We start from the raw sequence: 11,329 nt of genomic DNA, 5'->3' as shown, positions 1-11,329 counted from the left end.
TCGAGCAGCCTTGCCAGTTCGTCGGGGATGTAACAATCTTCTTCACCCTCCTCTTCCGCTTGGTAGATAGGGGAGTCAAAGTTATGAGAGGTAGTAAAGTCATTGGATTCAACGGGGTTATCGTTTATTCTGCATGTTTGAATGATTGATTTCTTTTAGAAAAGTAAAAATAGAAAATGCATAAATGAAATATTTTTTTTGTTTTTGAAAAGATTGCCATTTTCTTATGAGAAAGCCAAGTAAATGAATAAAAAGAATTTAACAAAATGCCTTTCATTCATTGATAACGATTATTTGAAAATGAAAAAGGGGCCCATACAACATGATCCATTAGCCTTGGGCAGAGCTAAGGATTTGAAAGGAAAAAAACAACAATTATTACTTTGACAAAGGAAAAATTTCGGGGATCTCAACCGCCTTCCAGTTGTTCAAAGCTGTCTCACACTGGTAAACCAAACATGGCTCATCTTCATTTGCGGTGCTATCTTCAATTGCATTGACCTGATCTCCATGGATGAATCCTGTGCTGAGGAATACTTCCTGGATGCTTCGGGTGTTGTCCTTTGCAGGGACTCGGGCTCCTTTCGCAGCGGAAGGCACATATCCCAGACCAAAGCGATCATGCTTCTCACGAATATCAATAAGTTGACCCCAACCTTCAGGGTTTCCTCCTTCGATGCTAGACCTTGCGCTCTTCAGAGATGCGAAAGATGAAGAAGCTTTCCCAACAGGGTCCTTCATTTCCACAAAAGTGGCATTGGCTATTTCAAGAGCTTGGAAAGAAGTTTCCAAAGCATCCTCATCAGCCTCAATATACCTGAAGGATGAAAGGTGACTAACCACAAAGTCCTCCTCCCCAGAAATGATGATTAGTTGATTGTCCACCACAAACTTCATCTTTTGGTGTAAAGTGGAGGTGACTGCCCCTGCAGCATGAATCCACGGACGTCCCAGCAAGCAGCTATATGCTGGATTAATATCCATGACTTGGAAATTAATCGGGAATACATGAGGGCCAATCAATATGGGTAATTCAACCTCTCCAATCACTGTTCTCCTGGAACCATCAAAAGCTTTCACTACCAAGGCACTAGGCTTCATAGCTGGTCCTTGATAAGATAACTTGGCGAGTGTTCTCTTTGGCATAACATTCAGAGAAGATCCGGTATCAACCAACACTCTTGCCAAAGCATCATCCTTGCATTTTACCGAGATATGGAGAGCACGATTGTGATTTTGTCCATCCTCAGGTAATTCCTCTCCACTGAAGCTCAAAGTATTGCAGGTTGTGATGTTCGCAACCACCCCATCAAATTGGTCAACTGTTATGCTTTGCGTTATATGAGCTTGGGCAAGCACCTTCAACAAAGCCTCCCTATGGGCTTGGGAGTTCAGTAGCAGAGACAGAATAGAGATTTTAGATGGTGTTTGATGCAGCTGATCCACCACTTTGTAGTCACTTCTCTTGATTAACTTCAAGAGTTCAACAACATCTTCGGATTGGACCACTTCGGGTTCTTTAGTGGGAGCTGCAACCGTTGATTCCTTGTTTGGCCCTTGAGGAGTCACATTGAATTTAGGCGTATAGATTCGACCACTACGGGTCATTCTGCTCATTCCTGCAATATTTGTGACGTCTTCACTTACAGCTTCTGTCACCTCAGCGTCTGAACTTCCTTCAACAACCTTATCCACAACAGTGATCTCATATTTCCAAGGCACAGCCCTGGTGCTTTCGTAGGGAAAAGGTGCGGGCATACATATTTCAAAAGGCGACGGATGACTATTCTCAAGCGTCACCCTTCTGCTATAATAAGGGATTTCCACTGGTTCGGGTAAATTGAAACAAGGTTCAATTACCAACACGTCTTCGTTCTTCACGACACTGGATATTTGAAGCATTCCTTCATCCATCAAGCCTTGAATATTGTCTCGCACCATCTGACACCCTTTTGGATGTGTGGCACACTCTTCACAATTTTCATGATTTACATTAATCAGGCCAGCTTCCACCAATCGGGAATGGAATGCCACCAAAGGAGTCTTCACATCATCCACCTTATCAACCGTAATACCAACAAAGGCATCCTCAATGGCGTTTACTGCAGGATCTCCATGGGGAGGAAGAGGATTGTTCTTCACATTCGGTCCCATGTCCTTAAAAGACAAGATCTTGCTCTCAATCAACTCTCGAACCCTATGCTTTAGAGCGTAACAACCTTCTAGGTCATGCCCGGGGGCACCTTTTTCATGAAAAGGACAGTATGCATTAGGGTTGTACCATGGAGGAAGACGATCAGGTGGAGGTCCCATAGGTCTGGGAACTACCAACCCCTTTTGCAACAAGGAGGGATAAAGCTCAGTGTAGGACATTGGGATTGGGTTGAAGGTCACCCTCTCCCCTTGTCTCCTATTTTGGTTCTGAGCATTCTGCCTCGGCGCTTGAGCTCTCGGTTGTTGATAAACAGGAGCTGCTGGTGCTTGTTGATAAGCTGGCGGAGCCGCAGCACGTTGTTGAACTGGAGCTGGTCGGTAAGCTGGAGGCGCTTGATAAGCCTGAGCAGGTTGTTGATTGAATGCGGGCGTCACGGCAGCCACGTATGGTTGCGGAGCATACTGGACAGGATACATGGGTTGTTGATAGGGAATTGGCTGTTGAACATATTGTTGAGGTGGATATTGTTGTAGTCTCCTTCTTGGAGGAGCTCTTCCTTGACCAACGGTCACAACATTTGTTTCCCCTTCCTTCTTTTAGGAAACCCTCCAGAGAACTTCTTTTGATTAGCATTTGAAGTTCCAGCTACAGCCGCCAGCTTGCCATTCCTTATACCATATTCCACGCGAGCTCCTATAGCAACAAGCTCGGAGAATCCCAGAGAAGCACTTCCAACCATCTTCTCGTAGAATTGGGGTTGGACAGTGTCGATGAACAGTTCGGCCAATTCCTTCTCAGCAAGAGGTGGCTCAACTTGAGAAGCCAACTCCCTCCATCTCTGAGCGTATTCTTTAAAGGACTCCTTATCATGCTGAAACATGCTCTGCAGCTGTCTTCTGTCAGGCGCCATATCCATATTATATTTGTAATGTTTTATGAATGTGTCTGACAGGTCCTGGAAACACCTGATCCTGTTCTGATCCAGACTTAGATACCACTTGGAAGGAGCCCCACTCAAGCTGTCTTGAAAGCAGTGGATCATCAGCTTGTCATCCTCCACGTGTGCAGCCATTTTTCGATAATACATGATGAGATGGCTTTTTGGACAAGTGTGCCCCTTGTATTTGTCGAAGTCTGGGGTTTTGAATTTTGCTGGAATCACCAACCCGGATACAAGGCACATTTCTTTGGCAGCAGATCCAAAGACGTGGTCTCCTTCTAGATCTCGGAACTTTTTCTCAAGGAGCTGCATGTTCTCCTTTACCTCCCTGAAATCCTCGAATCTCACTTCGTCACCAGCAACAGTTGAGTCGACAGTCTGATACATGTGGTTTTGATCTTCATAATGAGGAACATGCCTAGCATAGGCGGCTGGTGGGACCACAGTATGGGTGACTGGACGTACGTCGGTGTAAACTGGTAATGGCACAACTTGTTGGACAGATTGCCCCATTTCGTGCACCACCTCCGCTCGGGGGACAAAATCATAGGGTAGCCCATATGGAGGAAGGGTTGAGGGTAACGTCCTTTGAGGTGGGACTTCCACTGCTGGGCCCGTGGTCTCTGAAATAACGGTCGCTTGTGGAACCTCAAACCTGAAGGTTAAAGCTTGCAGCATCTCTCGCATCTGGGACATGCCTCCTTTGATTTCGTCTAGTTCAGCTCTAACTCGGGCGCTCTCTTGTTCTTGTTCAGCCATTCTCTGTCTTGCTCTGGCGCGAGTATTATACTGGTGTTGAAAATTCAGCGTGAAACTGGAGGAAGAAAGGGCGGAATGAGACTCTATTTTTTTTTGAAAATGTATGAATGCATGTATGGATGCATTTTGTTTGCAAAACTCTTGGTTAGTTTCAATCATTCATTTCAGAAATACCACAATACTTGTTCGCAAATATTTAAAGTAATAAGGAAATGAAACACAATAAAAATGAATCTCAAAAGCGATTTTTCATTAATCTCATATCCAAGTTCAAATACAAACAACATGCTCATGGCTTATGGGCTTTCCGAACCGTAGCAAGGTCGGTAGTCAGCCCTTCTAGCATTTCCTTACAAAACTTAATGAAATTAAAGACTTGATGCGGGGTGTTCTCTGGACACATGCACCAATCAGCTTCTTGCAGCTTCTCAGGTAGCTCTCGCATGATGGAACTCGCAAATCCGGACAGCTTCAGAAATTTGCCCTTCCACTCAGTGTAAAGCCCTTGGAGATCTTGGATAATGCGCACGTCTTCAGCCTTGGTCACCTCTATGTCCCTATAGAGGTTTCTCCAATATCTGCACTCACCTAGCAACACCATATAGGCAGCATCCTGATCCCCACCTTCAAGTGCTCGGATTCTAGCATCGGCTCGATCCAAATGATGTTTCAATCGTGTGCAAACTCTTTCTGACTCTTCAGTCTTCAGCTTCTCGCGTTCCAGAGTATCCTTGTATTTCTGAATGGTATTCTCCAGCTCACGAGTACGAATCTCGGAAATTAGTCGTGCTTCCCTTTTCATTTCAAGGGTCAGCTCCAAAGTCTTGTTGAGTTTCTGAATCCGGAGTAGAGCTCTATCCAACTCCTCTTCCTTTGATTTGAACACCAATTTAGTGCTATAGAGCGCTTGTCCAAACTTCTCCCTCATTGCTTCAGACTCTCTAGCTCTTTTGTTGGAGACTTCAAGCTCTTTGTCCTTCTTTTGTTGATCGTCTTTCAAGTTCCCATTCTCTATCGAGACTCGGCCAACTTGATTCTCAAATCAGCATTTTTCAATTCCAACTCCTTGATACGGGCATTGAGCTTCTCTACATCTTCAGGTAATATGGGCTCTGGCTCCGGAACCAATGGATAGATAGAAGGATCAAATGGATAAGGGAGTTTAATCATCTGAACCCTCTCTCTAACCCAACAAGTGTAAGGCTCTTGGGCAATGACATTTCTCTTACCTAACTCTTTACCTTTCCTGATAACTGCTTGCCAAGACCTCTTGATCTTTTTCACCATGGGATGATCCGCTTCAACACCATGTAAGATGAAAGGCTCTAGAGCTTCAACTTTTGGAGGGCCATTCATAGGGTACCCATGCTGCCTTAGAGATAACATGGGGTTATAGTTGATGCAACCCTTGGTTCCTATCAACGACACATTGGGAAAGTCTCCAATGCTGACAATCACATTCTCGGTTTCCCAATCCCTGATATACCACTTAACATGACTGGAGGTAAGGGAAGCTAACTTCTGGAAGGGCTTGAGTTCCTTTGAGACAAAAGGACCTTCTTCGGGCATGTGGGATCTAAACCAGGCATGCAACAACTGCGCGCAACATAAGACGATTCCTCCCTTCCTCTCATGACGATCATGGAGAGTGTAGTAGAGATCTGCCAAGAGGAACGGTACAGGGTTACCAGAGAGGAAAATTCTCACCGCCAGGTGGTCCACGAAATGGTCAATATTTGGGAAGAGGACTATCCCATATATCAACACGACTAACACAACATAGAAGGATTCCCAATCCCCTTCTTTTTCCATCTTGTTGGCCTGATCTTCCAAGAACTTCCTAGAAAAACCACTGAAAGGTCCTTTCACATCCCAATTGTCCACGACTTCAGAAACTTTCAGACCCAAAGCTGAAGCTATCCTCTTGGGAGGAATATCTTCATCGAGCTTAGGAAACGGATTATGGTCCTTCAAATTCCGGCCTATGATCCTCTCAACCTCCTCCAAGGTAGGAGCCAACTGGAAGTCAGAAAACGTGAAACAACGTAGAGGTGGATCATAGAACTGAGCAATAGTTACTGCGGTCATCATGTCTATCTTCTCATTTAGGATGTCCAGAATTCTTCCATAGTTTTGTACGAAGCTGTTGAGTTTGAGTGGTGTTATTTTGGAACTCAACTTCTGCAAGCTGGTAAGGTCCACGTTCTTGTATTTGAACTGAAAAGTGCCTCTTCTCTCAGGATTCATCTTGCTAACAAGTCTTGGATTCCTAAAATAATGCGAAACAACTAAGAGTTTTGCCTTTTTTATGCATATGCAATGAATGAATGGATGCAATGTTTTTGTTTTTGTTTTTTTTCCTTAGATAGGTTCAAAGGTCGGAGGTATGGATAAATTTGATTGCTTTTCCAAAACGGGGTTCTCACCGGGTATGATCTAGGGCTTTGTTTACAAGGGATCCCCAGAGTCATTGATTCACATGAATGTTTGACGCTTACGGGAAATACTTTCCGTTCGTCAACTCCATCAAGGGAATCTATTCTGGGTGAGGTTCTCGTACCGACCCTTATGAAGTATTCACTTCGGGAGTCCGTATTACGCAACCATCGACTGGGTTTTAGACAGGATACTCAGAGTCATGGATTCAAAAGACTGTTTGACGCTTACGGAAAATACTTTCCGGTCATCAACTCCATCTAGGGAATCTACTCTGAGCGAGGTTCTCGTATCGATTCTTACGAAGTATCCACCTCGGGAATCCATACTACGCAACCATCATTTCTAGTTGGCCAAAGGTTTAATGTTCTAAAAGGTCCTTAGAGTCATGGACCCCTTTGAAACATCGAAGCTTACGAGGTATACACCTCGGGTGACAATATTCGCAAAAGGATCTACTCTAAGTGAGGTTCTCGTACCGACTCTTACGAAGTATTCACCTCGGGAGTCCGTACTACTCAACCATCATCCTATTTTATGTTTTTTCACTCTAGACTCGGGTGTAGAGTCTTTCCCACATGGTTTGCAATCAAATACCCAAGTACCAACAATCACAATAGAACCAATATACATCAGATATCAATATAACAATAAAGATATTAAAAGCAATAAATAAGGGAAAAGCCATAAAATTAAACAAACAAAGGAACACAAACGTCCTAACTAGGCTTGACTCGCTTAGAATTTATCATTCCCCAGCAGAGTCGCCATCTGTCGCACCTCGAAAAAAATGGGGATACGACTTCAAAGCGAAGCACGATCGCACGCTCGCAATGATGGACTGAACAGAGTCGCCACCGAACTTTATTTATTCCTAAAAAGGAAAGGGGAAATATCGATAAAACCCAAGACAAAAGAAAGGATAAGATATGGTCATCACAACCAATATCAGGGTTCGGGAGTCGATTACGCAAGGGGAAGGTATTAGCACCCCTCACGTCCGTTGTACTCAACGGGAACCATTAGGTCAGTTGTGTGCGTTAGTGTTAGTTAAATATGTTAGGCTTTTCAAATTATTAGGTGGGAAAGAATAAATGTTTTTGGATTTTTAACGAAGGACTAAACCTAAGTTTTTTATTAGTGGGCCTGACAAGATTTACGAATCCTGCTCCTACGTATCTCAAAAGAGAAATCAAGGCTTACGTAGTTCTGGGTAGAAAAATGTTTGTTTGTTGGCCGATTTTAGCGAAAGCTATATTGTATTAATCGACGAAAACATTGTTTTACCCAAAACAGATGAGGAGTGGACGCATACCACACATCGAACGGATTTATAAATCTACATTCGGAAAAGCGTCATTATCTCGACTCAACAATCATGGCCGAAACATTGTTTTGTATCACTTAAGACAATATATCTTTCATTTATGAAAAAGGTTTTTGATTAATCGCACGGCGGCGAGAAAAGAGTTTGATTGGTTGGAGGTATTTCGAGTGATGGCGAGAACTTGGATGAGCGAGATATACATCTCGAATCCTAGCCTCAGGAGTGCATGGTATACACCATGTTCCATTTCCATCTTTATTGAAAGAGGTTAAGATAGGAATTAAGTATTTTGGAATTTTATTGGGAAAGGGTTTGAAGAAACCGCATTGACAATTTTAGACGATGGTGAGAGCTAAGATTGGCGAGATATACATCTCGAATCCTAGTCTCAGGAGTGCATGGTATACACCATGTTCCATTTCCACCTTTATTTGGAAAGTGTTAAGTAAGAATTAGGTATTTTGGTTTTTGTTGTGAAAATGACTTGACCTTAGATCAAGTGTTGATGGACGTTCAAGAGAAATTTGAATGAGTGTTTGAGAGAGCAAAGTGGATAAATTTAGATGATGGCGAGAGCTAGGATTAGCGAGATATACATCTCGAATCCTAGTCTCAGGAGTGCGCGGTATACACCACGTTCCACTTCCATCTTTATTGAAAAGTGTTTAGATAGGAATTAATGTTTTTTTTTGAGTTTTTGATTAGAAAAAATGGCTTGACGTTGGATCAAGCATTTGATGAAGTTTGAAAAGAAATGGAATAGAATAGGAGGGAGAAGTGAATTTATTTGTTTATTGAGAAAATACTCGACGTTGGATCGAGTCATATTTTTGTATTTTTTTGAAATTTGTTGATTTTATTCTTGTGTTAGTAGCTAACTAAACAGTCAAGTAATAAAGAAATAAAACAGTAAAATTATTACACATCGGGGAAGTGGGGGTACATTTTGTCAAATGGGGATTCAAAATCATGAAATAATTAAATCGGGCCCAAACAACAAATAATGCAAAGTATGAGTGTAAGTGCAAGAGAACCGACACATTGTAAGAAAGCCTAAGAGTAAGCTATGTGAGGTTGATGGCGATGCTCAAAAGCAATCGACTTACAAGGGTGTGGAAATGGGCTCGACATTGAATCGAGAAAAATATGATTTTTATAGTTTTAAAATGGTTTTGAATGAATGATGAAATTAAAAGAAAGCAGATCAACCATGAGTATAATAAAAACATAAACATAAAATAAAATGCTAAAAGAAGATAAAATGCTGAAAGAAATAAAATGCTTAATACGGGTATCGAACCCACTACACTAAAGACCATAGAAACCAGACTAGATCGGAATAAAAACTAAAAAGGAACTAAAATAACAATAATGAAGGTCTGTTGGTTTACCAACAAAAAAACCCAGCCGCCTGGCTGTTGGGTTTCTCAAAAGCATATGAATTGAAAATGAAAAAGAATATTTATTAAACTTGGGAAGTTAAAAATGAAAACTTAGGAAGTTTAAAAACATAAATTTTTTTATGGTTTCAATGCTTATCTCTGTTTAAAAATAAATTAAAAAAAAAGAAAAAAAGAAATGGAAACCATCGTCCTCGTTCTCTCCCAAACGCGTACCCGCTCTCAATCTCTCTTCTCTCAATCTCTCGAAGCTCTCAATGAAATCGCTCCCTCATCGCTCTCTCAATCTCCAATCTCACTCAATCGCTCAATTAATCTCGCGTTCAACCCTCTCCAACGCGTTCAACCCTCTCTCTCTCTCTCAAACTTCACTCTACATGCAAACAGAGGCAAAGGCGGTTGAAAAGGCTCACCTTCGACGGTGACGGCGAGCTCAGGTAATGCTTGAATCTTCCCTTCCCCTTTTCAAACGCTGGTTTTCTTGTATTTTAGGATTAGGTTTTTTTGATTTGCTTTCAAGTTTCAATTCCGCCTCTCTCTAATTTCGTCCTCAATTCCTGATTCTCTTCTCACTATTTATGTTCACAGATTAGGGTTTTCAATTGGTACGATGGAGCTCAAAAGGGGAAATTTCCAGAAGTCTTTTTGATGCTCAGAATTGGACTACCTTCTTTGATGCTTGGCCTTGGAAAGGTAATCTGAACCACGCTTTCTCCAATTGTTTTGTCTGGATGCCAAATTGGGATATTTTCCTAAGATTTTACTGTTGCCAATGCCATGTTTTTTTACTGCAGTGAAAACGACGAAGACATGAGGAACTTCGGTTTTCACGTGGCTTTGGTTTCACGGTGCGCCGGCTAGTGAATAAACTGTTTTACAAGGTTAGTATTGGTCTAAGTTTTGACTTGCTTCAATTGCGTGAGTCCCTAATTTCCACTGGAAGAACTTCCGCCTTCATCTTGATGCATAGCTTATTCAAGAAAGCTGACCGTTGATTTCTTGCAGGTGAATTTCTAACCGGCTTATCACTTTTTTCATTACTTAAATCCCAATTATCAAGACCAGCAAACCCTTCGCTCTTTGACTTCTTTCCTGGTGGTGAAAAATTAAGGTTTGTGGTGATATTGTGCTCCTCTGCTTTGTCAATAAGACCAGCTCTTCCAAAGAGACGGTCCATACAAGAATAGTGTTTAATCGTTGAATTTATTTGTGTAGACTTCTATAATTTGTCTAAATAGAAATTGCCCTTGTGCTGCAGGTTTGAGGTCTGTTTAGATGCCGACTATCAATGGGTGAAGGTCCTTCATCTAAAGAGATGCAAGTAACACGCTGAATCATCCGCGACTTATCTTTTGGAAATGGAAAGTTAGAAGGATCCGATCAAAAACAAGTAACATCGAGTGCTGCCGTGAGAGGCATATGCTGAGTTTGTTGTTTTTTGTTGTGGATTTGGAGAAACCAAACTAGTTCAAGAGGTTAAGGTGAGTTCTTTGGATCCTGTTATGTCCTTCTCAATTTCTGCTATGGCTTTTGTAACCGGAACAAAGACTGCTGTGATGTGCTGGGAAACAAAGCAGGGTTGTAATAAAATGGTTATTTTTGTGTGTATTATGCAGGTTCATGTTGGAAGTTTGTGCCTGGTTTGAGGTCTGTTAAATGACCGGATTGCAAATTGTTTGACTTGGACGGTAATGCAGGCGGTTGATGTGATCGGTTATGGACCAGGGGCACAATTGAAATAGGACGGGTACATCTTGCTGCAAGATGACCAAAACCTTGTTAAGCCAGCGGCACCAATGAAGTTCCACACATGTATCATGCTATAAAATACATATGCACCGGCTGAACTGTCAAATTAGACGAACCAGCCAACGTCTTATTTTGCACCATGTCCCACAAATTGTAACAAGCTAACCATCAGAAGCAATTCACCCTATAATTATTAACCAATCACAATAACAGCATCCTCGTCGTCAACCGAAGTGAGCATAACAATTAACACTCCATTATATCTTCTGCTGTGGGGAGCCAAACAATTATCAGCGGTTACGGTGAGTTTTTTCGATGCTGTCATGTTCTTTCCAATTTGCTATTGTGGCTTTTGTAAATGAAACAGGGACTGCTGTGATATTGCAGGTTTATTTGGAAATGAAGAATGGTTTCCCCTTGGCAAGCCTGGCTGCTTCAAAGACAGTGAGGGAGATAGCCAACAGATGGTTCAGATGGTTATCCGGCAATGTACCATACTCTTGCAGGTGGTTACGGGATGCTAGTGTAAGGCTTGTCATGGTAAGTTCAAAACCAAATCCAAG

General features: G+C 42.1%; 2 protein-coding genes across 2 annotated transcripts; both read right to left on the bottom strand.

Annotated features, from left to right (window-relative positions):
- Positions 1-378: 378 nt before the first annotated feature.
- On the bottom strand, positions 379-2,631 carry LOC127102504 (uncharacterized). The gene is made up of 2 exons (XM_051039873.1): positions 1,210-2,631; positions 379-735 (listed from the first exon to the last, which is right to left on the bottom strand). The coding sequence occupies exons 1-2, from the start codon at positions 2,629-2,631 to the stop codon at positions 379-381; spliced, it is 1,779 nt and encodes a 592-aa protein (XP_050895830.1).
- A 2,234-nt stretch (positions 2,632-4,865) lies between these two features.
- LOC127102497 (uncharacterized) lies at positions 4,866-10,194 on the bottom strand. Its single transcript, XM_051039867.1, has 2 exons — positions 10,036-10,194; positions 4,866-5,873 (listed from the first exon to the last, which is right to left on the bottom strand). Exons 1-2 carry the CDS (start codon positions 10,192-10,194, stop codon positions 4,866-4,868), a joined length of 1,167 nt encoding a protein of 388 aa, XP_050895824.1.
- Between the last annotated feature and the right edge of the window lie 1,135 nt (positions 10,195-11,329).

Source organism: Lathyrus oleraceus, chromosome 1 (assembly GCF_024323335.1).
Source record: "Lathyrus oleraceus cultivar Zhongwan6 chromosome 1, CAAS_Psat_ZW6_1.0, whole genome shotgun sequence".
NCBI lineage: Eukaryota > Viridiplantae > Streptophyta > Magnoliopsida > Fabales > Fabaceae > Lathyrus > Lathyrus oleraceus.
The sequence above is the reverse complement of the archived record's forward strand: the minus strand, read 5'-3'. Positions and strand labels throughout refer to the sequence as shown.

Excerpts from the sequence above, each read along its gene's own strand:
- LOC127102504 (XM_051039873.1), bottom strand. The coding sequence starts at position 2,631 with ATGTATCCTGTCCAGTATGCTCCGCAACCATACGTGGCTGCCGTGACG. Across the intron at positions 736-1,209 it reads ATCGTGCTCTCCATATCTCG|GACCCTGTTGGGAAAGCTTC; the intron begins GTAAAATGCAAG and ends GTGGAAATGAAG.
- LOC127102497 (XM_051039867.1), bottom strand. The coding sequence starts at position 10,194 with ATGGACCGTCTCTTTGGAAGAGCTGGTCTTATTGACAAAGCAGAGGAG. Across the intron at positions 5,874-10,035 it reads ATGAAAAAAGTGATAAGCCG|TTGGCTCCTACCTTGGAGGA; the intron begins GTTAGAAATTCA and ends TCTGACTTCCAG.